At 41.1% G+C, this 22,826-nt stretch overlaps 1 protein-coding gene across 3 annotated transcripts; it reads left to right on the top strand.

The window, feature by feature from the left end:
* The first annotated feature begins 30 nt into the window (after positions 1-30).
* LOC128754718 (UPF0462 protein C4orf33 homolog) lies at positions 31-8,483 on the top strand. 3 transcript variants are annotated; one of them, XM_053857541.1, is made up of 7 exons: positions 41-148; positions 405-509; positions 668-861; positions 2,281-2,341; positions 4,323-4,374; positions 4,470-4,669; positions 6,455-8,483. In XM_053857541.1, exons 1-7 carry the CDS (start codon positions 84-86, stop codon positions 6,549-6,551), a joined length of 774 nt encoding a protein of 257 aa, XP_053713516.1. In that variant the 5' UTR covers positions 41-83; the 3' UTR covers positions 6,552-8,483. The 3 variants fall into 3 exon arrangements, with proteins under 3 accessions (XP_053713517.1, XP_053713516.1, XP_053713518.1); XM_053857543.1 differs by having other exon boundaries at positions 58-148; positions 455-509; XM_053857542.1 differs by lacking the exon at positions 405-509 and having other exon boundaries at positions 31-148.
* The last annotated feature ends 14,343 nt before the right edge of the window (positions 8,484-22,826 follow it).

The following is a 22,826-nucleotide window of genomic DNA, read 5'->3' as shown; positions in this document are numbered from 1 at the left end:
ATAAAACAGTCCGGAATGACAAAGGTTCCGCTTTTACGGAAGCTTGTAGCGTTAGGGCGATTATTGAGTAAAAACTTCCTCAGATGTCAAATTCGCCCATCGACGGACAAGATACATTTCCAACACAATATCAAATAGACTTGATGTTGTAAGTATATAGTACAATATGTCTTTATTTACTCCTTTTCTCCAGGGTTTTTTCTCCTAGTTTCCAATATGTATCCCTGTATTTTTTAATGTTCTCGGCTAACTTTTGTTTTGTGCAATATTGTATTCAATTTATTTGCCTCAGTAAGCTTTTTATGTGCGTTTTGATAAGCTCATGCGAAATGGAACAGCTTTCAAAAAGTGCCAAATCAGTAACTTCTTATCAGGAAACCTAACTTAGTGATGTTCAACTGCAGCACTGCAAACACTGCTTTCATAAGTTGGGACAACATGGGGTTGTATGCAGGGCTTGCTGTGCAGTTCCTGATTCTCAGCCACATTCTTCTCCTCTCTGAGTCTTTGTAAGTATTTATGCAGGGGTTGGACAAAATAATGGAAACACCATTATTTTGTGTTTCCATTATTTCAATTATTTTGTCCAAAGCAAAGTACGTTGTTGCTGTGGCCACAGTGAACGTCTTACTTTCATATCAAACTCTTAAGCGCATTTTCATTTCAGGCCGGGAAAGGAGATGGAGTTTTTGATTCGACACACGTGGGACAGTGATCCTGTAACTCATGAGCCTATTCGGGTTGCCTTCTCTCCCGGGGAAGGGGGGCTAAAGATGCAAGTGTTCGCACCATTCTTTAATGATCCAGAGGCTCCTCCAGGGCAACCTGGTCAGCCTTTTCCTGGACTCTGGGACTATGAAGGTAGGCTTCGGATAATATAAATATATGTATATATATATAGTTTTTGGTGACTAGTAAAAGTATTATTAAAGTATTAAAGAAAATACAATGTCACAACACAATATTGAAATGGAAAATCATCTCCTCCTTCAAATTAGATGCTAATTCATGGAAATGATAAGCTTGTATGTGTATGCATTAACACTCAATATATATTTGCTGGGTATTTATTTTGTACTAGAGGATAGAAAGAGGTTGTTCGTGCAGAGGTGGACTGAGGATGATGAAATATTAAGCAGTCTCCTTTCAGGACCACAGTTTTATCGGATGAGTTCAGCGTTAACAAATCGCTGGAGTTGGATGCTGTTAATGTAAAGCTATTAGTTTGAGCGTGCTGTCTGCTGTTTTAGTGACTGAAGTCGCTAACAATGAACTGAAATAAACTGTAAGCCCAGCAATTACAAAAAGATATACTCGCCGGTGATGGATTGATGAGGCTTACTGACGGAGTGTCTTCGACTTCAGAGCTCAGTATTTCGCGCTGTCGGTTTAAAATGATGTGAGGTTCCATTTTAAAGCCAAATAGTTTAAACCAGAGAGCGCCATCTGGTGGACTGTCAATATAAGGACACTGTTTCATGGAGCTTCTTAAGCCCACCACTAACTAAAAACAAGCTAAACAGCTAATGGGACACAAAAAAAATGTTGAATATTGGACGATCCTCGAGAAAAAAAACACACTTTTAAATATTGAAAACAAAGAATCTCAGGTTCTTAATCTGTGTAATGCACTTGTCAGGACTGACCAAATGGGCTTAAGGTCTTGATTTAGAAAGCTGTCTGGTGTAAAGAATCCAAAGTTCATTGCATAAAACGGGAAAATTAAAGCTCTGCAGTGGTTTTATTTATAGTCAGTAATGAGTTGCATCATTCCGCACAGATCATTATGTCGTACACACGTTGATGTTTTTGACTCCCATGTGCTTCCTGTAATCTCTTGTGCTCAATAACAATGGAAAGATTGATGGTACGTGATGCAAGAGCAGGTCAAACAGGGATGAAGCTGTGAATATCCGGAGAGAACGGGCAGACAAGGGAATGTTTAGAAGACCATAACAGTAATTGCACTCATCATTATTTCAGTGACACTGCAATTAAAGCAGTAATGAGGTTGAGTAATAACAATTCCATCTAATTGACCTTAAGTAAGATCGGTATTCAGTTAATGATCATCACATATTTGGCTTCATTAACAAGCGCAGTCGATTAAAAACCAGCCCCATTATGATCTGGATTGATAACCAGTGTGCTGTTAGGTGAGTGGGTGTTGTTTGTTTGTCTGATGCGACTGTTCATTTTAATCATTACATTTCTTTCTTTTTTTTATTGCCTGTTCTTTTTTGTCTTCAAAATTTCATGCGTCTGCTTTTTGTTTGTCAGTTGTGGAGTCGTTCTTTCTGGATAGCACAAAGGAAAATTACCTTGAGGTGGAGGTTTGTCCGTGAGTATTGTGCTATTACATGCATTTGTTTAAAAACTGAATTGTGCCCTGACCCGTCGTTTTAATTTGAATCTGTATGGGTCCGTTCATGCGTGGGCTGAAGGACATGGACTTAAAGATCATAGCAATATAGCATGTCTTAAATCTAATAAAGGGACTTTTAGATTGTTTTTCACGGCTGGGTCAGCAGATGTCACTTTCTCTGATGTTGTTGAGTTGAACTGCTTATTAACAACATTTTGTTCTGGTAAAACTGTCGGACCTTGATCCTTCATTCTCAGCTGAAGGAATTCAACCATCGGAATTGTTTAACAATAATCTCTGCCAATCACAATGTGGCAGAGGTTTTTTAATAGAGCTGTGTTTGTTTGTAAACAGAACAGCTCCAGATCAACATATATCAATGGAACCTGGTCGCGAATCTGAGGAGTCATTTAAATTAGGCGCATTTTGACCTTGTTGGATTTATGAAAGTTCTAAAGACACCCTCTCTGACCATTGAATTCAATGAGGCACTTCCTGCCACGTGACCTGCTCAGGTTGTAACTGACAAGACCTTAAATGAAGGACAGCATAAAACCAAACCACTGTCATGAATTAACTTTCATGTGACAAAATGTGTATCTACTGACATATTTTCATTCATATCCTGAGCACAGCGTCTTCTTCGCGTCTTCTGTGTGTCTCTTTTGGAAGCTCTGTGATGCTACTGCCCCCTTTGGCCCGATTAGGCTCATTGCCCTCTGAATATCAGGAACACAAAATATGTATCTGAAATCCATGTTGGGCAGTAAGAATGGCAGGAAAGAGCTATGCACTGCCCCAGTGTTTTTATTTATTTATTTTTTATTTCCTTTGTGGGGCTTCAATGTTGTTAAACGCAAGTGATCAATACTTGGTCTGTGTTTGCTTTTGAGGAGAGCAAAGGTTGCCAAAACAATTGTTGACCACACTGCTATACAGATGAATGGGGACGAGGAAGAACGTGGAGGTCCAGGGTTCACGACTGCTTGTAGACATCATTTCTGACCTGTGTTCTGAGACTGTTCCAGAATAGCTCTTTGTCTCAAGTGAGCTGTCATTGTTGCTGGCACTGAAGACTAATCGAGTTGCTGTGTTAATACCAGGTAACACAAGACTATCCAATACTTACTTTATAAACACAAAATATGAACCGCTTCTTTGCACACACCATGCCAGTGTGGACAAAAAGTCCACTGTTTCAGAGAACTTTAAAGGTTGAGTCCGACTACATTAGTCAGCGTGTTATTGTCGTGCCGATATCCAGCACCAGTATTAAAAAGTTGTTTGCCATCTAATCTCTAAAAGCATCACCCCGGCAAGACGAGAGTTGTCCTTGGAAGTGAGAAGAAGTTTTAATTGGCTGTCATCTCTTTAAAAAAGCGCTCCTTTTTTTAGAAAGATAGATCCAATTTGAACCCCACGGGAGGGTTAAGGATGATGTGCAGAGGCGGGCAGAGAACTTTGTCGTATCAAGATGGGAAGAAAGACTTTCAAATGTGAGATTCTAAATCACAGCTGCCAGAATCTGGTGAGCTGCAGTATCAGGCCCTGAACTGACAGTTTGGTCCAAGTTTTTGACTCACTAGTGCATCAAGGAATGACTCATCACTCGAAATACACAGAACGAGTCCAGACTAGCAGGGATGTTAAAGGGAATTGCAAACAAAAGCTTCAGTTGACTGCTATTTTATAAGCATCTTCAATTACTGGTGGTTGTTTTTCTAATTTTTTTTCTTGTTTTGTACAGCACTGTTTTTTTTTATTATGCTTTCTATTGTTCCTCTTTCACACAGTGCTGTAATCGATGTGACATAAATGTTTTGAGATATTTTCATTTTATTTCTCCACCCAGACCCACGCATCACTCAAATAATTTTGCTGCCTTGAAACTTTATCTATTTATTTTGGTCTCATTTTAGAAAAAAAGGTCTGGAATGAATCTGAGATTTTGTCACAGGCACGGACAGCACCTGGTGTTACTGCTCTCAGGGGTCGGCCATGCTTTCATGGTATGCTATAAATGTCACTCTGGTGTAGCGAATCAAGGAGTTTTTTTTTTTTCCTCAGCTGTTTCTTCCTTCATTTTCTTTTTTTTTCTCTGCAGCAACAGCTTCCTTTGGTCTTCAACGCAAATATCACCGGAGACAAGTGGGTCGGCGAGGCTCACCTTCCCTGGTCGTACTTCCCTCCCAACGTCAACAAGATGAACTCGTATGCAATTCACAGCTCTGGTGAGAAGAGAACCTATGAGGCTCTCTACCCCATTCCCAAAGAGGACATAGTGGATGGTCAAAAACCAAACTTGTAAGTGCCTAAAATGAAAATTCGAGTCACCCATATTGAGATTCTAATGAAAGATTATGAATATTGTGACTAAATGTTTTGTACTTTGAATTTAAAAATAGTGTGGTGAAGTTTACTTTAACTGTCAGTATAAAATGTTAATAAAGACTTACTAAAAAAATTTTTGCGGAACACGTATATTTGAAGCTTCAGAATGATGTTCTTCGTCTTTTGTGGGGACATTTTTGCCAGTCCCCACAAAGTTAAGCCTCATTTTGAGGATGAAAACTTCAAAAGAAATGGGTCATTACAATTGGGTTTAAGTTTGGTTTAAGTCGCTGATGGTGGATGAGGTTTCATGACACAGTGTTGAAGGGTTGTTGCAGTTTCCTGAATCCATTTCCTGATTTTCAGAGGCCACCAGATGGCACTGTCTGCTGTGAAATGTTGAACATTAAACTACTTACGCAGTAAAACCTCACATCATTTCTAAACCAAGATTGCATCTAGTGGCTTCTGAAAATTACGACACTGTTTCATCAACCCACAATACTGTTTCATGATACTATACCTCACCTACCATTCACTAGTTTAGGTCCAGGCTGAGGTTGTCCATTTGTTTGGGAAGGTTAGGTTATGGGTGAAACACTCACAAAAGCATTATGGCATTGAAAGGTCCCCACAAGGACAGAGCTTCAAACATATGAGAGTGGGTGAGTGCATGTGTGTGTTCCTTGTATAACTTTTTTGGGACTTTTTGCTTGCAAGTTTAAGCCTCAGTTTGAGGATGACAGCTTCAGAATAGCTGGCGCTTTATAACTGAGTTTAAGTTTGGCTCAGAGTCCTGGTTTAGTTTGTTGTGGTTAGAGTGAGGGCGAGAGCCTGGGGAAGTCATTGTGTCGTGAGTGGTCCTCCACAAAGACAGAGATACAAACGTGTCTATGCAACCTGATTGACGCACAAATTAATTTTGAGATAAAATTCAAGGACTCAAAGTGAAATCATTTTTTTTTTGTTCAGAATTTAAACAAAGATTGTGATAAAATGTACTTTCCTGAAGACTTTCTTCTTTTCCGCACTTCAAGAAGTTGTTTTGCAAGAAGAAAAGACGAACGTGCTTAAAAGTTGGCCATTGAAATGAATTTGCCTGACAACCTTTCAAGTCCACATTTTATTGAAGACGATGAAGAAGACGTACAATTAGCCATGCGCTGAATGATTAATTTCCCGATGCTTTCAGTTATCTGAAAGAATTACCCAGTGAATTCAAATGGAAAGGCAGAGAGAGACTAATTCACTTTTCGGTTCAATATGTGTGTCACACAAAACACGTTTTTAATACTGGAAATACTGAAGAATGGCCAAGCCGCGAAGGGTTTCTGTTATTGATTTATTTATTTTTAAGGACTACAATTTAAGTATGATAATAAATTAAATTAACCAGTGCAACCAATAATTTGCAACAGTGATCCTTGACTCATGAGCTTGAGTCACTCTGAACGTCATATATTCATCTACATTTGTGAGTTATTTTGCTCAATTGAGAGCACAAAAACACCGGAGGTGGAGGTCTGGTTATTACAGCACCATTCAACTAAACATCTGTGATAAACAACTTTCTTCAATTCACTCTTGAATATAGTATTCCAGCTCTTTAAACTAAATTAAACTAAGTTAAAACTTTCAAAGTGACAGAAAGTACTGTCAATGTGCACATCTCCAAGTATGATGCTGTCTACTTGCTATTGTGTGTTGAGAATATTATTGTGCTTATCGCACTTTTCTGTTTTTCTCTCTGTCTTTTAGCCACCGCCTGGAGTATTTCCAAAAATTCCGCTTGCAAAGTATCATGGGAGAAGACTGGGTGCAGCCAGAGTCTGATCTTTGGAAAGGAAAGCTGTGAGCTTTTCTCAAATACTTAGTGAAGCCCTCCGTAAAAACAGATTTGTATCCAGATGTCTGCAGAGACACACATGCTCATGTTTACACACACAAGCTGGAGACCAGGTCTACAAATGGACAAAGATGGAGATGAAAAGATGAGTATTCTGTATTGTTTGATTTGTGGAGGTGTAGGAAATAGAACAGGTTATACGCTCATCACAGCGCCAAGGTGTCATTGACTCGCACTCACAGAAGGGGAATCTTAATACTGTTAATCATGTAATAAAAACACCTACCATGCTTGACTTCACCTCCAACTCCCACAATGCCGACATACAGTATTTCATTTGAATAAAGAAAAAAAAGACACGTGCAATATCACAGTGCGCACACACACACACCACTGGAGGGAAATATTGGTTTCGCACGGATGCGTCGACTCATTCTGACCCTGGATAATAATGGATTCTTCAGCCATCCTTCCAGAGTCACTTGTTTATTGCCATTCTTCAAAAAAATATGCACAATTTATTTTTCTGTTCCCGTATCATAATTGATCGTGCCGGTGAACTTTCTTTATCAATTAAATAAATTGATCTGTAATGCGTTTTTGCTATTCCCAAGGCTGACGCGGCAGCCGATGTGTGAGATTAGAAATGGCTAAATGGAAACAATGCAATGATTTGAAAAGATTGTTTTACATGTGAACAATATTATAGAGACAAAGAGGATGAACATTGCTGATTGAAAACAGGTGCAGTTGGCTCATTTAAATGAGGAAAATGAAGCTCCATGAAGTGTTGTCTTTATTTTTTTGACTTTATTTTCTCAGTTTTGGGCTTTGAAGTACAAAAGATGCTTTTTAGAGCTTTATTGCTCTCAGTTGATATTTTTTGAATCAGTATTATTTGCTTGTTTTTAATTCTTATTTTTAATGAATCACAATCCTGCCGTTTGAATCTAATTTAAACCTGTTTCGTTTTGCAAGCGCGAAGTCAATGACGACCAGAGCGTCTCTTGTAACTGCCTGCAACCTGAGTGGGATTTTTATTGTTTATAGTGTATAAATGGTAATATTAGTAGCACGTTGCGACCTTGGAACTTAAATGCTCGCTCAATGGAAGAATACAGATTCAAGAAAACATTGCCTAAACTTGATGCCACTCTTGCTTAGGAAGTTATGTGAGGTTTCATTGACTTCGTAGTCTAAACATTTTACAGCAGACAGTGACATCTGGTCTGAAAGTCAGGACACTAGTGATGTGTCAATGAGGTTTCATGACACAGTACTGGGTTGATGAGGTTTCATGAAGCAGTGCCCTGATTTTCGGAGGCCACCACATAGCACTGTCTGCTGTGAAACGGTTGGTCTTGAACAACTAATTCAATGAAACCTCACATCTTTTCTAAGCCAAGAGTCAAGTGTCAAGGAGGACAGTAGGACACTGTTTCATTAACCCTGCAAACTGCTGTGTATCCAATGCAATGGCTGCAACAGAGATGGACCATGCTACGGTGGTGTGAGGCAACTGTCACTGCTTTTATTTTGTCTCTTGATTCCCGTTTTGTGTCTCCCTCCTTCCTTCCTGTTTTGTGGCACACGTCTGAAGCCAATCATCCACCGATCACCTGAGTATAAAAACACCTGGAATCCAGCAACATGTGCCAGATCGTCTCCTCTTGTTCCTGTGGTAAATTGTCTCTCCTTGTTCATTCACTCTCTGCGCGCTTGTTTGCTTATTTTGATGACTCTTTCTGCAAACCGGGTGCCTTAGTTCGTGTTTTGTTCCTTCCTCTGTTTCCACATTTTTCCTGGTTTGTTCGGTGATTTACTATTTCTGTTCATTGTGTTTTTGTCTCTCTGTTTACAGATTTAAGTTTGTTTAATTCTCCCGGTTCGGTGACTCTTTCTGTTCTGGTTTTATTGTTGCGAATTAAATATTGTACCTTGCCTCCTGTAAGTTACTCATCGCTGCACTTGGGTTCCACTCCACATCTTGGATCATTACAGCAACACTGATGCAACAGGTAGAAATTGAACTGCTGTGAATCATTCTCTGCTGCTTCAGGGTTAATACATTGAAATGTAAAGTCAAATACACATTTCGACACGCATGCATGTCATTCACGCATTTCTGGATGGAAGGACAAAGTTGGCTCATGAGTGGGGAATTGCCCCAGTTAAGTCTATGTAATTTTATATAATAAAAATGTGATTAATGACTATGAACTGTTTCAAAAACCCCTATTTATTAACACTTAAACCGAAGCCCTTGCCCTCGGCATTTGGCTTGAACTTCAATGCTTTCAATACCATAATTGGACTTGGGACAGAACAACTAATACCAGCCCATAACATCACTCTAAATAAAGGCAGTGCTTACGTTTGATTCAATGTTAAGACTCAAAGATCAAGGACCTACTGATCCCTCACATCGACAGACAAGATAATTGGAGGCTCACAAATGGTTGTCCTTTATCTGTGACCCAGTAAATCCCCTCTGACCTGTCCCAGTTACAGTCTCTGATCCTGCGTTCGCTCAACACTCTCCTCAGATCACAGCGCAGCTGTTTGAAACTTGGGCTTCTTGGAGCAGACGACTGGACTGAATCATTTTCAGGTTGCTTGTGTGATCCCAGACTGTGGCAGCTCAAACGCCCATATTGAGCCTGACCACTTTTAATTGGTGCTGTAGCCTTTGAAATGTACGTGGTGATTAGCCGTCGAGAGCCCGCTCCTTAAGCCCCCAACCCCACACCCCCAACATATCATCACCCATGGTCCTCCACGACTGCTCCACACACTCTTCAAATTGCAAGTAGTCCACGAGACTTTAATCATATTTCTTCCCCAAAATCTGCGGTTCATGAAACATTTTCATTAATTCACATGAAGCAACACCTGCAAGCAGACGCATGGCCAAGATTTAAGCCCGACTCTCTCATTAGCCTGCTGAAATGTGAGGGGATTGAGGATCAGGTGGCTGCCTTTCGTCTGACTCCAAAGCCTCGGCACACACAAAAACAGTCTTATCCCTCTCAGAACAGACACCAGCATTCTCTAAAAAAAAATCCAAATGTGGCTTAAGGGGCGATATGAGGTGTCAATTCTTTTCTGTTGATCACCCTGACCACTTCTGTTTATTTCTTTTTGATTCCCGTCTCTCGGAGGCTAGGGTCCTGCGTCTGCAATTTTAAAGAGCGTTTGAGGGTATGAATGAGGATAAAGTTGTGATGAAAAATAGAACAAGAGAAGATAAAGCAGTGAAGGCAGATGAAAGCGGAGTGAGATTGAAAAATGGAAACTGATAATGACTTTACCTAGTTTTGAGAGTTCTGTCAGAACCAAACCCAGAGACGCTGAATGATTTGTACGGGAGGGTGAGATCCTGGCTCCCACTTATTTGGAAATAAAACATCTTTAGTTAAAGAACAATAAAAAGATGACTTCTATTGTTCACTCCAACAGCTTTGAAAATATTTCCCCTCTCAAACAAAGCTATTATGTACAGAAAATAGAAAAAGGAAAGGGGATACAGATCACTAATAAGAAGGAAATGAGTATACTGTACATTGTTATTTAATGTCCGCGTACCAGTATCACTGACTTGATTCAATAGAAGCCATATGTGTCACGCTGTTTATGGTAGGTTCGCAAAGCAGACCCAAGAAGGCGTCTGGTATTCACGCTGTGCCAGGTCCTGCAGGTTCTCTGAGGAAGAGAGCAACAAAAAGTGGATCAGCCAGATTCACAAAAATGAAGATCATTTCTTGACTTCAGACCGGCCGTAGTTCAGGGGGTCATTGACTGCAGGACCAATCACCAAGTGGTGGGGAGGCGAGACCGCAGAGGGAGGAAGTGGTTGGTCTAGTGCTTTTTGTTGTTGCATGTCATTCGTCATGTTGTTTCATTGTGAGCATATAATCAAAGCCATCATTGCTTATTATTGATATGGATGTTTGTTCAGTGAGAACCGCATGAAATAGAACTGTTTGATTTTTATGTAGCGTTAAATCCTGCAAGTATTATAGCCGGACTGGCAAAATATCATTGGAGCCATGAGTGAAAATGTGAGCAAAATCCTCCACATTTTCAGTTATTTTAGAGGAGTGTCTCCATTTTCAATTTAGAGGCAATTTTTTTCCAGGTAAAACTCAATGGCGACTAGTGGGAATTCACGCATCCAGTGCTGTCTAACCATGCTAAGATTTTGCACCCAGTGGTGGACAACAGAATTGCATCAAACCCCAAATGCAGCCAATGGCCTTGACCAGTGATGCGTAGATGAGGTATCATGAAACAGTATTGCAGGGTTGATGAAACAGTGTCCTGATTTTCTGAGGCTACTAGATGGCGCTTTTGATTTATTGGTTTTTCCAAGACCAAACATTTTACAGAAGACAGTGACATCTGCTGGCCGCTGAAAATCAGGACACTGTTTCATGAAACCTCATCTACCCTCCTACACAACATCCAGGGCTCAATCTTTTGGGCATGACTCTTCTCTACCATCACAAACATCAGCGGTGGAGGAGCTTATGGATTCTATACTTGATGGAGGTACCCAACAAGAGGGCGAGTTCTCGAGGTGCACAGCAGGGGAAGGTGCTCGGCGTTTCTTTTTGCAAGGTAAAACCAGATGGAGCAGCAGCATGTGGATCAATGACTTGAATCAATATGTGAGAAGCTTCAAGGCTCTGTGTCTTGCTGAGCAGCCACAGCTTCAAGGACTCATGGCCACAATGGCAGTTCATCATGTGGACCAGTTATTGATAATGATCGGCACCTAATTGCTGGAGAGGGAATAAGAGGAGGCAAAGAGAAATGAGGTGAGCAGCGGGTGCTGAAGGAGAGTGTCACGGAAGACGTTCCTCATAGGCAAATCATTTTACTAGCAGTTTTACGGGTTAACGTAAGTTCATTTTGTTATTGTGGACGTCATGACGTGCGAGACCGAGTTGCCGGAATGAAGTTTTAGTAGTCTTAAAGATGGATGGAGGCAGAACGCCAGGATAATACCACACTGGCATTCATGAGTGCTAGGTGGGTTTCTCAACTCTGCGTTGAGAGTAGAGAAGCGATGGGAGGAAAATCCCGTGGAATTATTCCCTCTCTGTTATTTCAACGCAGACGCCTGTTATTAGAGAAGCGCGCCTGGCTTTTTTGGGGCCATTTAGACGCAAACATTTGTTATCCAAACACCAAGACGAATGGCGCCGAGAACGTGAGCGGAGAAGAATCCACTCCGGAGCAGATAGAGAAATCTCCATGAACATTTTATAGTCAGTGTTAATTATTAACACCTCAGCTATAGACTGGCTACCAAGAAGGGCCAGGCTGCTGGGTTTATATGTCACAGGAGAGAGCAAGATTCATAGGTTATAATAACTGCAAAAACACTGGAAACAAATGATATCAGTACAAGGCAGAAGAAAGTAAATGAACCTTCCTTGGTATCAATACACAATATAAATCATGAGCGCCTCCTAATTGATTGTATTTTCACCTTCCTGCCGACTGTCCCATCGCTCCGCCGTAGTTTATCTTCATTTTCTTTTTTTTTCACAGAATTATCGCACATTGTACGGGATGAATTCCAGGCTAATTAATTGCTTATTATGCCAAGCTAGCTCTTTTTCAGAGAATATTTGTAGCGCAATTAAACAACAAAGTACTTCTGATGCACTACTTTCCCATTTTGTAAGCTGCTGCAAGATGTTTTTTTTTTTTTTTTTTTAAACCAAACAGGAGGACGCAATATGGTGGAAGGTAATTTATGTGCTCTGTGTTATTACTTGAAATAAATAAGCAAGTTCACCAAGTCTTAATTGGGAAATAAATCACATGGTTGCATGGCAACAAACGCGCTAAAGCAGCAATAGGGGAGTGGGCTAGGCGGTGCAAGACAATCTGATAGTTCTTTCATTTCCGCTGCCGCCTTACCATCCAAACTAGTTTCAAAAGTAAATCCGATCACGTGTATCTTCTCTTCTGTTGAGCTAGATATGAGCCGCATGATGCTTCATGAGGCTGTGTTCTCTGCTTCCTTAGCTAATGTATTAAGAACTGTTAATCCGTACCCTGGGTACATTTTAAAATACATATTTAAAATTGTACTATACATTAAATGGTTATATCTCACTTTACTGTGCGCTCAGCTCACTAATACTCGACTGAGTCATTTATGGAAAACGAAATCTGATTTACGGGGGGAGGTTATTATATGTTATTATATGTCCGGATAACAAAAAAATACTTTGAAGATGCAGAAAAAAAGCCAATAAATATAAACTTTGATTTATTTATTTTGAAGACAATTTGAAAGTGCATTTGGATCAGATTCAAATCGGACGTGTCAGTTGTGCGGAGTTTGAATGTGTCTGCAAAACAAGATCCGGTTTAATATTAAAGTTTTGGACATTTCCACATACATGGAACTCATTGCTGATTATATCGAGCGGAGCATCTGCCCAAACGCGACTTCAGACTTTATGAGTAAATCGATGATCGGCACTTAAAATACGATGTTCATTTGGTTTTAATAAAACCTGTGGCATGTATTTTCATCAACATTCGCCTTCACACTCATTTAGAAATGAACGTGTACATGCAAGTGGTTGCTCGAATCAGATAACAGCATTTTAAAGCTGCGCATCAAGACAAGTGAAATTCTAAATTCAGGGACGACTGCCACTGCGAGGAGGGAACCTATTTCCTCAGCTAAAAAATGCTCAGACATAGATGTGAGCAGGATAAGGAATAATAAATGACATGCAACACAAATGATTCTGGACTCTAGAGATGGGATTTATTATAATCAAATTTCTTAGTCCTTAACCTCACTTTTTTGGTCTCCCACCCCAATATTAGGGATGGGAGACCTGACAAAAATATATTCATCTATTTGCTCCTTACAGTTTGAAGTTGATAACAATCCTGCATTGTATTTTTGAGATAAATTTGCAATTTATGCACGGATATAAAGTGTAGCTTTCAGTCACTGTGACTCTTTGTAATCATCAATTCAGGTTAAGGAAATTTCTATGCAAATCCTGAACAACTATAAAAGTAGTCTTTTGTTTTGTGTTTATATTTTAGTAATTCTTTTGATTTTAAAGCAACTTTTAAACAATGGGGAAAACGTTGATGCTCTCTGAGTCTCTATAAAGGTCAGATGTGGTGATAGGTGTAGATGAGGTGTCATGACACAGTATTGCGGAACTGATGAAACAGTGTCAAAACTTTCAGAGGCCACTAGAGGGCGCTGATGGTTTAGAAATGATGTGAGGTTTCATTGCATTAGTTGTTGAAGTCCAAACATTTTACAGCTGCACAGTGCCATCTGGAGGCCTCTGAAAGTCAGGACACTGTTTCATGAAACCTCATCAGTCCTTCAACACCTGTCCATCACTAGTTTGAAGTGAAATGAAAATTGAATCTGTTTATGAAGTGGACAGTCCTCGATGTTGAGATGAGGAGCACAGCATCATTCAGCCGTGAAGGTTTATACAGTTGGTGGCTTCAGATGAAATTGTTTTGTGCAAAAACGTACCGGTCTATAATAATCTTGCACATTTGCATTCGCAGTCATCTATCTGAGTGGACCGAAACTCATAATCGCTGCAGGTTCTTATATCGAGCTCACTCCAGATTGTCTCAGCACAGCCAAGTGCGTGCATTAGCAGAGATGTATGGAATTGATGTCCAAACTCGATCTGAGCCACTTTAGCAGAAAATTCAGTCTGCTCCATTTCAGAGAGCAGGTAGCCTGACTCTGCGCGGCCCGGAATTTCTCTTTGACTTCATTATGCAGTGGATGATGGATACAGATGCGACAGAAGAAGCCTGTTTGTGGGAGTCAGACGTTGTAAATGTGAAGGCATGTTGGATACGACAGACGGATGGCACCCGGGTGAGTAGTGAGAGGCAGGACCAATAATAGTGGCATTTATCTGAGTTAGGCTCTTACACTGCCGCAATATGAACAGATAAAAGACAGAAATGGTGCGTTCTGTGACTCATCTGTGTTGAATCCTTTTGGATGAGAAACTCATTACCTGTGTGACTCAGTCCTAGAGACGGATAAAACGTATACTCCAGAGGCTCCAATGTTCTTACAGATGTTGTGTATGAATCTGTTTCTCTGCCTTTCTACGTTTTCCATCAAGGGGTTGCCACTGCAAGTCTGCGCCCCCCAACTAAACCTGTCTTGCTAGTGACACCCATCTTCCCAATGTCCCTTTTTACTGCTATGACGAATGGTTTATAGCATGGTGTCGAGCTCGTGTCCAGTGAGTCATGTGTGGCCTGGAGGATACATGGCAACTATCCCCCGAACAAAAGAATGACCGTCAAAACCATTCTCCCTTTAAAACTGCCATGCCACCCCTTTCCATTTCTCCTACAACAAATGTTGAAAATATAGTGTGGAAATTTTTAAGCTAAAAAAAACACAAGTGATTTAGACTCCCTTTACATACGGAATTGGACTAGCCCGCTTCAAACGTCGCAACTGTCTCTGATCACATGCTTCAATGTGTTCCCTGTGTCGGTATTCCTGTTCACCAATGTATCAACTGGGGGGGAGCAGCCCAGATGAAACAACAAACTCCAAAACAAACATGGTGACTGTGGAAGAAGTATTGATAACGTAACATTTGCACAAAATACAAAAACAGAGGCAGGTAAATAGATCGTGACTGGAGGACAAAGACTATCTCATGAGAGCTACGTGTTGGTTGGCAACAGAAACAGTGCCCCCCACGCTTTCCATTGGTGCTGCTCCATTTGGTCCGTATCCATAAGCTTTGTGGAACAGAAGGCTCCGGATCTCTGAGAGACACTGAGCATAAATAGGCCTGTATATTGCTCCGACGTCCCTTACCTCGCACAGCAAACTGGAGCGACAGTTAGAGACGTCAGTCGACTTAGAACAGCAACAGAGGAGCCTCAATAGCGCTGCTTCAATGTGTCTATTTTTGATAAAATAACTTCTCCATGTGCTACATTTAGAGCTTATTCAAGTGCGACATGTCAGTGGCCTTGCTAGTGCATAGAGCTGTGAGGCACGACTTTCGCATTTAATGCATAGAACTGAAGAACTGAAGAAAAATTGTATCTAGAAGGGGAAACTTTCTAACTCTGATTTTGACAGTATGATGAGATGACATCAGTGTTCACGCAATATGTAAAAGATCGTAACGCACCACCTCTGCAAATAGACATCGGGAAGATTCGGGGCAGCGCTTCAAAAAATTCCTGGCGAAAACCTTAGACTTCCACCCAGAGAGGACAAATACACACGATTGGAAATCAACTTTTAGTCCTGCAATGCATGCTGGGAAACCTCTGGACAAGAACATGCTTATCCAACAATGTTGCACAAAAACTGGTGCGCTGGCTCTTATTTTTATTATTGCCAATGATGGCTTTGCCTCTGGTGGTCCCCTGGTCAATCGAGTTTGAGACCTGCGGTGAGGAGGGACAGGGGACATGTTGAAAATGCAATGTTTGAAATGAGGGGACCAGGTGACAGGAAACCGACGAGGTGACCGACATGAATTTGAACTTTACAGATGTGGTTTCTGGGATAGCACAGATTGTGGAAAAAAAATAAACTTTTTGAGAGAATGTATTCTACATTCTAGTAAAAAGTAAATGTGAATAGACCTGACCACAAATAACTTCAATGATATTCAATTCAGTTATACAAAGAGAGATTTTTCTGCATTAAAGAAGACAGTCTTCGTAAGAATGAATAGCGTAATATTTGGTAAAATTACTTACAGTAGATATAAAATCATTGCTTGCACGTAGGTGAAAATGGAAGAATGGAAGTGCGTGTACAGTGACTCAAACTGAATCAATGAACAATATAAACACTTGCCAGTTTCCATGTTGAAAATGGTCACAACAGAAACGACTGGCTTTGCGGAACCTTAAGTTTTGGGAGTATTTAAAAATTATATATTTTTTTGTTTTAACTGTCTGAATAAACTACAAGTGCAGGGCTTTTAGAGGCTTTTGTCCAGTCGTAGTTCTTGAGTCCACCCTCCTCCATCTGCAGCACAGTGAACCATGTCATATTTCCCTCACTCCATTGTACACAGCTTTGCTTCACTGAGCAGGAGTCTGAATGGCAATTGTATCGCGATCGGGTTACCTTCTTCCTTCGCCTTTTGATACATGTGCTTCAGTGATCAAGATCGTGAGCGCTCCACGGACCTTACAGGCTGCTTCATTAACGTCCATTGTGATCAGCCATTTTTAATTTGCTGCAGGAGCCGTCGTCCCAAAGCGGCTGTTGTCACAATAACCTCTGCCTCTCTGTTATCGTCTCACTTCTGACCAAGATAAGGGAGCAATCCATGGCCTGAATGTCATCAGGTGATTCGTTCCCATGAAGTTATCTCACACGAGCTCATTAATATGAATGCTATTGCTAAGTGGATCAATACAAACAAGGGAGCCAAACTGCTGGGTTTAATTAATAAGCTACGGCGCTGAAGTGCTCGCAACGGACGCCGAAGAGCTCGGTGCGTCGACGCTCGTGTCACTGACAAACTTACAATGACACAGAAAACCTGGATCCTTGAACTAGTGCGGCTTCAAAGCGCCTGTTAGCTCATGCTTAACAGTCGAACAAAGCGTCTTGTGCAAGTAGAGGGTCAGTGACGCACAGGACTAATATTCCGCCGCAGCTCAGAAAAAGATTCTGAGCATTTTTCATCTCATGAAAGTAGAACGTTGTGGAGGGTAGGCATCTTTGATATAATGATGTGATCGGAATTTGATTGGCAAAGTAAACGCGGAGGGAAGAGATAAGGCAAGAGGGGAAACACAAAGAGACGGCCACGGAATAATACAAAGTAAGAGATTAAAAGCTCCCCCCCTCAAAAAAAGCCCGAACGCTGCAGAATAAAAAGTGTGGAAAGTGAAGTGCAGATGAAAGAGAAGTGGCAACTTGTTAGAGGGGAAGGAAATTGTTGGAGTGAGAGAAAAAAGGGCGGCTTTTAGAGAAAGAGTCGAATCAATAAAATCAAACTTCACTTTGGGTACACAGCATAAGAAGACATACACAGCGTAAAGAAATAAAGATTTCTGCACAATTGTTGAAGTATAACATTGATGGAGCTTTCGCACTGTACCGGTTCAAGTTTTGTCACGTACCGAACTGAAGCTACCGGTGAGGATTTGAGTACCAACCTGGCACTGCTGGTGGGCTGTTGGCCCAGCTTTTCAGTGCAACAACAGAATTCTGAGTCTCTCAAATGACAGTAAAGTTTAAGACTTTAAACTTTGTGTTCTGAAGAGATATAATCTCTCCACCTGGTACTGGGACATCCCATCGGTCTCCTCCCAGCGGGCCGTTGCTGAAACACCTTCAAACTACCTCATCTGGCTCCTCTCAATGCGGAGAAGCTGGGGCTCTACTACCAGTCTCTCCCGAGTGACAGGATTCCTCATCCTTTCTCTAAGGGAGACGCCCGCCACCCGTCCTAGGACACTCATTTCAGCTGCTTGTGTCCAAGATCTGTTTTTGTCAGCCATAAAAAGCTCAGGATCACAAGTATATATATATATATATATATATATATATATATATATATATATATCCATACACATAAGAGACCTAGTGTCTTGTGATGACGTGTTTGTTGCATCATCCAATCACGAATGAGCATGTTGCAGGGTGTGTTTTATGAAAAGTAGCGGGGCGCGCAATATTTAAGTTACACGCTGTACCAACAACATTTAATAATAAAAACATCTAACCTAATATCTATCTATCTATCTATATTATCTATCTATCTATCTATCTATATATATATATATATATATATATATATATATATATATATATATATATATATATATATATATATATTCTCCAAGCCTTAAAATAGGCTTTTGTAGAGACTGCTGCAGGTGCGCTGTTCCTCTATGTGTGTGGCCGCTGCATGTGGGAGGGGTTGCCGAGTGACTGAGGTCTCTCCAGAAGTGAAGAGGTGCCCGGTGCGTGTCCAGCTCTGAATGTGCGCTTCTGTGCAGTTTGGCTGTGACAAAGTCATAAACCAAGTCACGCTCTGTCCCAGACTCGCCTCATCCCTGTCCCAGCTCCAGCCCACAACAGGACATCAAACCCTGGAGTGGTGTGGAGAGCGAGCACCTCCCCTGTGACACTCTACCACGGTCCAGTGCGGAGACAGGAAAGGTTTTACACCTCAATATGAAGACAAAAAAGGTCAGTAAATGTTGCTAACGGGACACGTCTGCATACAGAGGCTGCGTTATACACAGTAACAAAGCGCGTTGTGGGTCAGCTGATCAGTCCGTGCATGTTGTGTTTTTTTCCGGCTTTTTTTGGCGGCGCTCGAGTTCTGGATTTTCGTTCCAAATCAGAAGCACAAAAAAATCTCGAAATTTTTGTTCTCCAGTTTGTTCGAAGTCCTGGACGTTCGAAAACCGAGCTTCCACTGTATATATATTTGAATATAGCCACCATCGTGATTTATTGTGCTATTGTCAAATATATATATATATATATTCATTGGTATCAATATATATATATATTGATACCAATGAATTTGACAACAAGAAACCAACTCTACAACTTATTGCCAACAATTTGTCAGCAATTATTTATTTCTTTTTTTTGGTTTGGTTTTTATCAGAGAAATAAATGACTCCCCAAATCCAGGATCCAAGACTCTGCGACTTGTTAGAATAATGCATGACTTGAACACAAGTCGACGTGGTCCGGGTGTAACTTTTAACTGAAAAGACACCATGCTACTGAAGCATCCCATTAAATCCTGCTTGTGACAGAACAGTTTTAGGTCGTCTGCCCATTAGATGGGCTGATATGAGTTTTGTACGTGTTGCATCATTATTGTTACCCACTGTTTTGTTTTGTTTTTTTTCTGTGGGATCTGAGGTTGACGCTGTGTGCCACAGGCCTCCTGTCATGCTCTTCGTACGGTCAATCCCCACAGGTCCAACAGCCTTCAAAACTGCAGTGGAATCACATTGCCAGCTAACCTTTTCTGATTCTCATATCTGTCGCTTCCCCTCGCCCCCTCTCTTCTTTATCTTCCCTTTATATCCACCTTATCGCTTTCTTCTCCAACTTCTTCGTCCCCCATGACCTACTCTTCCCATCTGGCCCAGCAGTGTTCGCCACTCCCCACTTTGGTTGAAAATAATTGTGTCTTAACCTCCGACTGGATTTGACAAGCTACACCGCCATGCCTTTGGCTTGTGTTTGTCTGCCATCGCAATTGCTGAGAGCACTGCAAAGACATCTCAAACTCCTTTTGAATATGTTACCACAACGTCTGCACAGCTTTCTAACACCGACGGAACAGAGCGATTTGGCTTCGCTCATCTGTTCCGTGTCACTGTTTCTCATCAGCCCTGTCAGATCATGTTTTTGCTTGGCTAATCGTATTTCCAAAAGTAGGTGCTTGCAGCTTTGTTCACATTTGGGCTGTGTGTGTGTGTGTGTGTGTGTGCCCTCATAAATGAGAATAAAGTGTCACAGCTGCTCAGTTCCTTCCAGATTTCCACGGTGAAAGTGTCAATGGCAGCTAATAGCTCATTTGCTGCTGCAAATTAAAACACAACCACCTAATTGGTGCGAAGGGAGGGAGGCGGGATCGAACGGGATTTATGAGAAAATGAAACGGGATTGAATGTGAAGTCCAAATTAGAGGGAAAGCAGCCTGGTGTCAAACCCTATGAAGGTGACTGACTGGTCGGTTGAACGCTGACTCCCATCAGACCAAACCCCATCCAAATCTTCTCAGTCACATGAGTGTGACAGGTTGGTCCCTCCCACGCAGTTTAGCAGGGGAAGCCACTGGACTGCCTTTAAACGCAGTGTATTTCTGCGGGACAGACACAAAATGCTCTGCGTCTCTCATGTTAATCCTGATCTGTCCATATGTGCTTGTTTGGTTGCTTATATTTACTGAGCTGCAGTGAAAGCACGGTTTTGAATTGTTCATTACACTGGGTTTTAAGCAATGGAGAAGCTTAAAAACAGTTGTTGTTTTTTACGTGCCATGGCATGTGAAACTGGAAAAAAAATAATCCTGCTTGTGCGTCCTGAATTAATGTCCTATATTTATGCAAAATGATAAATAGAAAGGTGTCCAAAGTTGTATTACGTCCACCATTCTGTCAGTTATTTAGGCTTCATTATTATTATTATTATCATGAGTATTTTGTTTTATTTATTGTGCATAAAACAACTGAATTGCAGTAATATATCCATTTGTGGAAATATGTTGTTCAAGTAATCTTGACATTTTTCAAGCACGTTTCTATTTCACGTACAAATTGTGTCAGTTTTTGACAGTTTTGTGTTTTTCCTTCATGATAAAGATCTATGCTACCTTTACATGTAACAGCTTTTACCGTCACTGATCACATGCTTTTGGTGGTATTCCAATATATCCACCAAGAGAGGGGGGGGGGCAGCCCAAAGTCAAAAGTTTATGACAACGACAAACTCCGAAACAAACATGGTGACTGTTGTTAATGTACCTCTTGCACTAAACATGAGGTGGAGGCAGCATTGTAGGAGGCAGTTGGTGGTGAGGCTGTTAGATGTATCATGACTGGAGGACAGAGAATTTCTGCCATTGCTCTGTGTTCTTCGTGTCTCATTGGAGCTAGCTGACGGCTCCGTTTGGTCCGTAAGTTTTGTGGAAACGTGCCGACATACGGATGAAATGAATGCAGAGCACGGACATAATGCTCCGTCCATATCTGGATCCGTATGTAACGTTACTATAAAAGCCAAAAGGTGTAGGTGCTCCACCACAAGCGACTCTATTTTGACGTTGAATAGAAAGTCCTGTACCTCTCCATACATGAAATTAAAAGAAAATACACTTTTTTTTTTTTAGAAATGGAGCGAATTATCATCCCAAATCCATCCTCGGTCCGCTCGCTGGTTGAATCAATTTCTAATAACCATTACTAAATCAGATGTGTCACATTGGTGAATGGGATTAAAATAAAAGTCAGTGAAGCAAAGTCTGACATTTAAAAGGATATCAAAGGATTAGATATTATAATTATACATTGTGGGAGCTCACGAGCTGCAAAGACGATCCCTGGTGTCTGATGGACTGTGGTACACGCAGGAAGTCTTCATGAACACACTGTACGTGGAATTAAACACGTGTCAAAGGCAAATAGATTAGTTCAATAAACTAGCTCGGCATGGACGAGGGATTTTTCAGAGGGACAACAAGACAGGGGGTTGATTTAGTTGATGGATTCGTCTTTGGAATATACAGATTTACCTAGAAAAGGCAAGAGTTGGAGCAGAAAATAGAAGTACTGTCTCCTGCCGTCTTGCAATAGACTGCTGAGTCCTATGAGTTGAATATTCTTAAGAGCTTTTCCACGTAGGAACGGAACGTGTTGGTGTGAACGCGCTTTGAAAATCATCAAAGTGAACAGAAACCAGTGATCGCAGAATCACCATACTGTACCTCGGTGTTCTCAGGTCCATTTTATCTGATAATTGATATTGGGACCAGGGCAACATAAACGTGTGTGGCAAGAAGAAGAGCGCAGGAGAAAGCCAAAGAAGTAATCTCAGTGTGGGAAATGTGGTAATTTATCACCTGCCTTGGCTAATAAAATGTCACGAAACCAACGATTTAGACAAGAAATAATAGTTAGCCGCAGGTTCACACAGCAAGCACAGGCAGAGGGCGGGTATCACACGGCAACACACGTATAGAAATGACTGCAGATAGTAGTCAGCGACCATCGTAAATACAACAACAGAGCTGAGACTGCAAGACTGCTAAAAAATATAAAGCTGATAATAAAAGATGCCAGCGCTTCTGATATTTTTAATGCATTTATACCCCATTAGCATCATCGATATCAATAAAAGGTCAACCAGAGTCGCACTCAATTGAAAGCTTGTAATTACAATTTCCTTTCTGGTGTGCCGCCTGAAGATTGCATCCATTTTTGGGCTCATGGTTGCTGCGGCGTTTATATAAGCTCCATCTACACGATTAGAACCATTTAATGGAACCCTAAATGATGAGGCTTCAACAACACTTATCTCTCAATCGCGCTCCTTTCAAAATGTTTCTCTATTTTCAGTTTCACATCCGTCTATTTCTCTTTCTCTGAGTTTCCATCTTGACTCTCTCAATAGCTACTCACTGCTTCAGTGTGGTAGGTTCATCCCTTTCTCCTACTCTTCTTTCGCCCCAAGGATATCTCCCCTCCCACACGGCCTTGCCTCACCCCACC

This window comes from Synchiropus splendidus, chromosome 2, assembly GCF_027744825.2.
Source record: "Synchiropus splendidus isolate RoL2022-P1 chromosome 2, RoL_Sspl_1.0, whole genome shotgun sequence".
Classification (NCBI taxonomy): domain Eukaryota; kingdom Metazoa; phylum Chordata; class Actinopteri; order Syngnathiformes; family Callionymidae; genus Synchiropus; species Synchiropus splendidus.
Note: the sequence above shows the minus strand (reverse complement) of the source record. Positions and strands in the feature narration are given on the sequence as shown.

Coding starts and splice junctions, on each gene's coding strand:
- LOC128754718 (XM_053857541.1), top strand. CDS start 84: ATGTCAAATTCGCCCATCGACGGACAAGATACATTTCCAACACAATAT. Junction 862..2,280: donor TGGACTCTGGGACTATGAAG/GTAGGCTTCGGA, acceptor TTTGTTTGTCAG/TTGTGGAGTCGTTCTTTCTG. Junction 4,375..4,469: donor GGGTCGGCCATGCTTTCATG/GTATGCTATAAA, acceptor TTTTCTCTGCAG/CAACAGCTTCCTTTGGTCTT.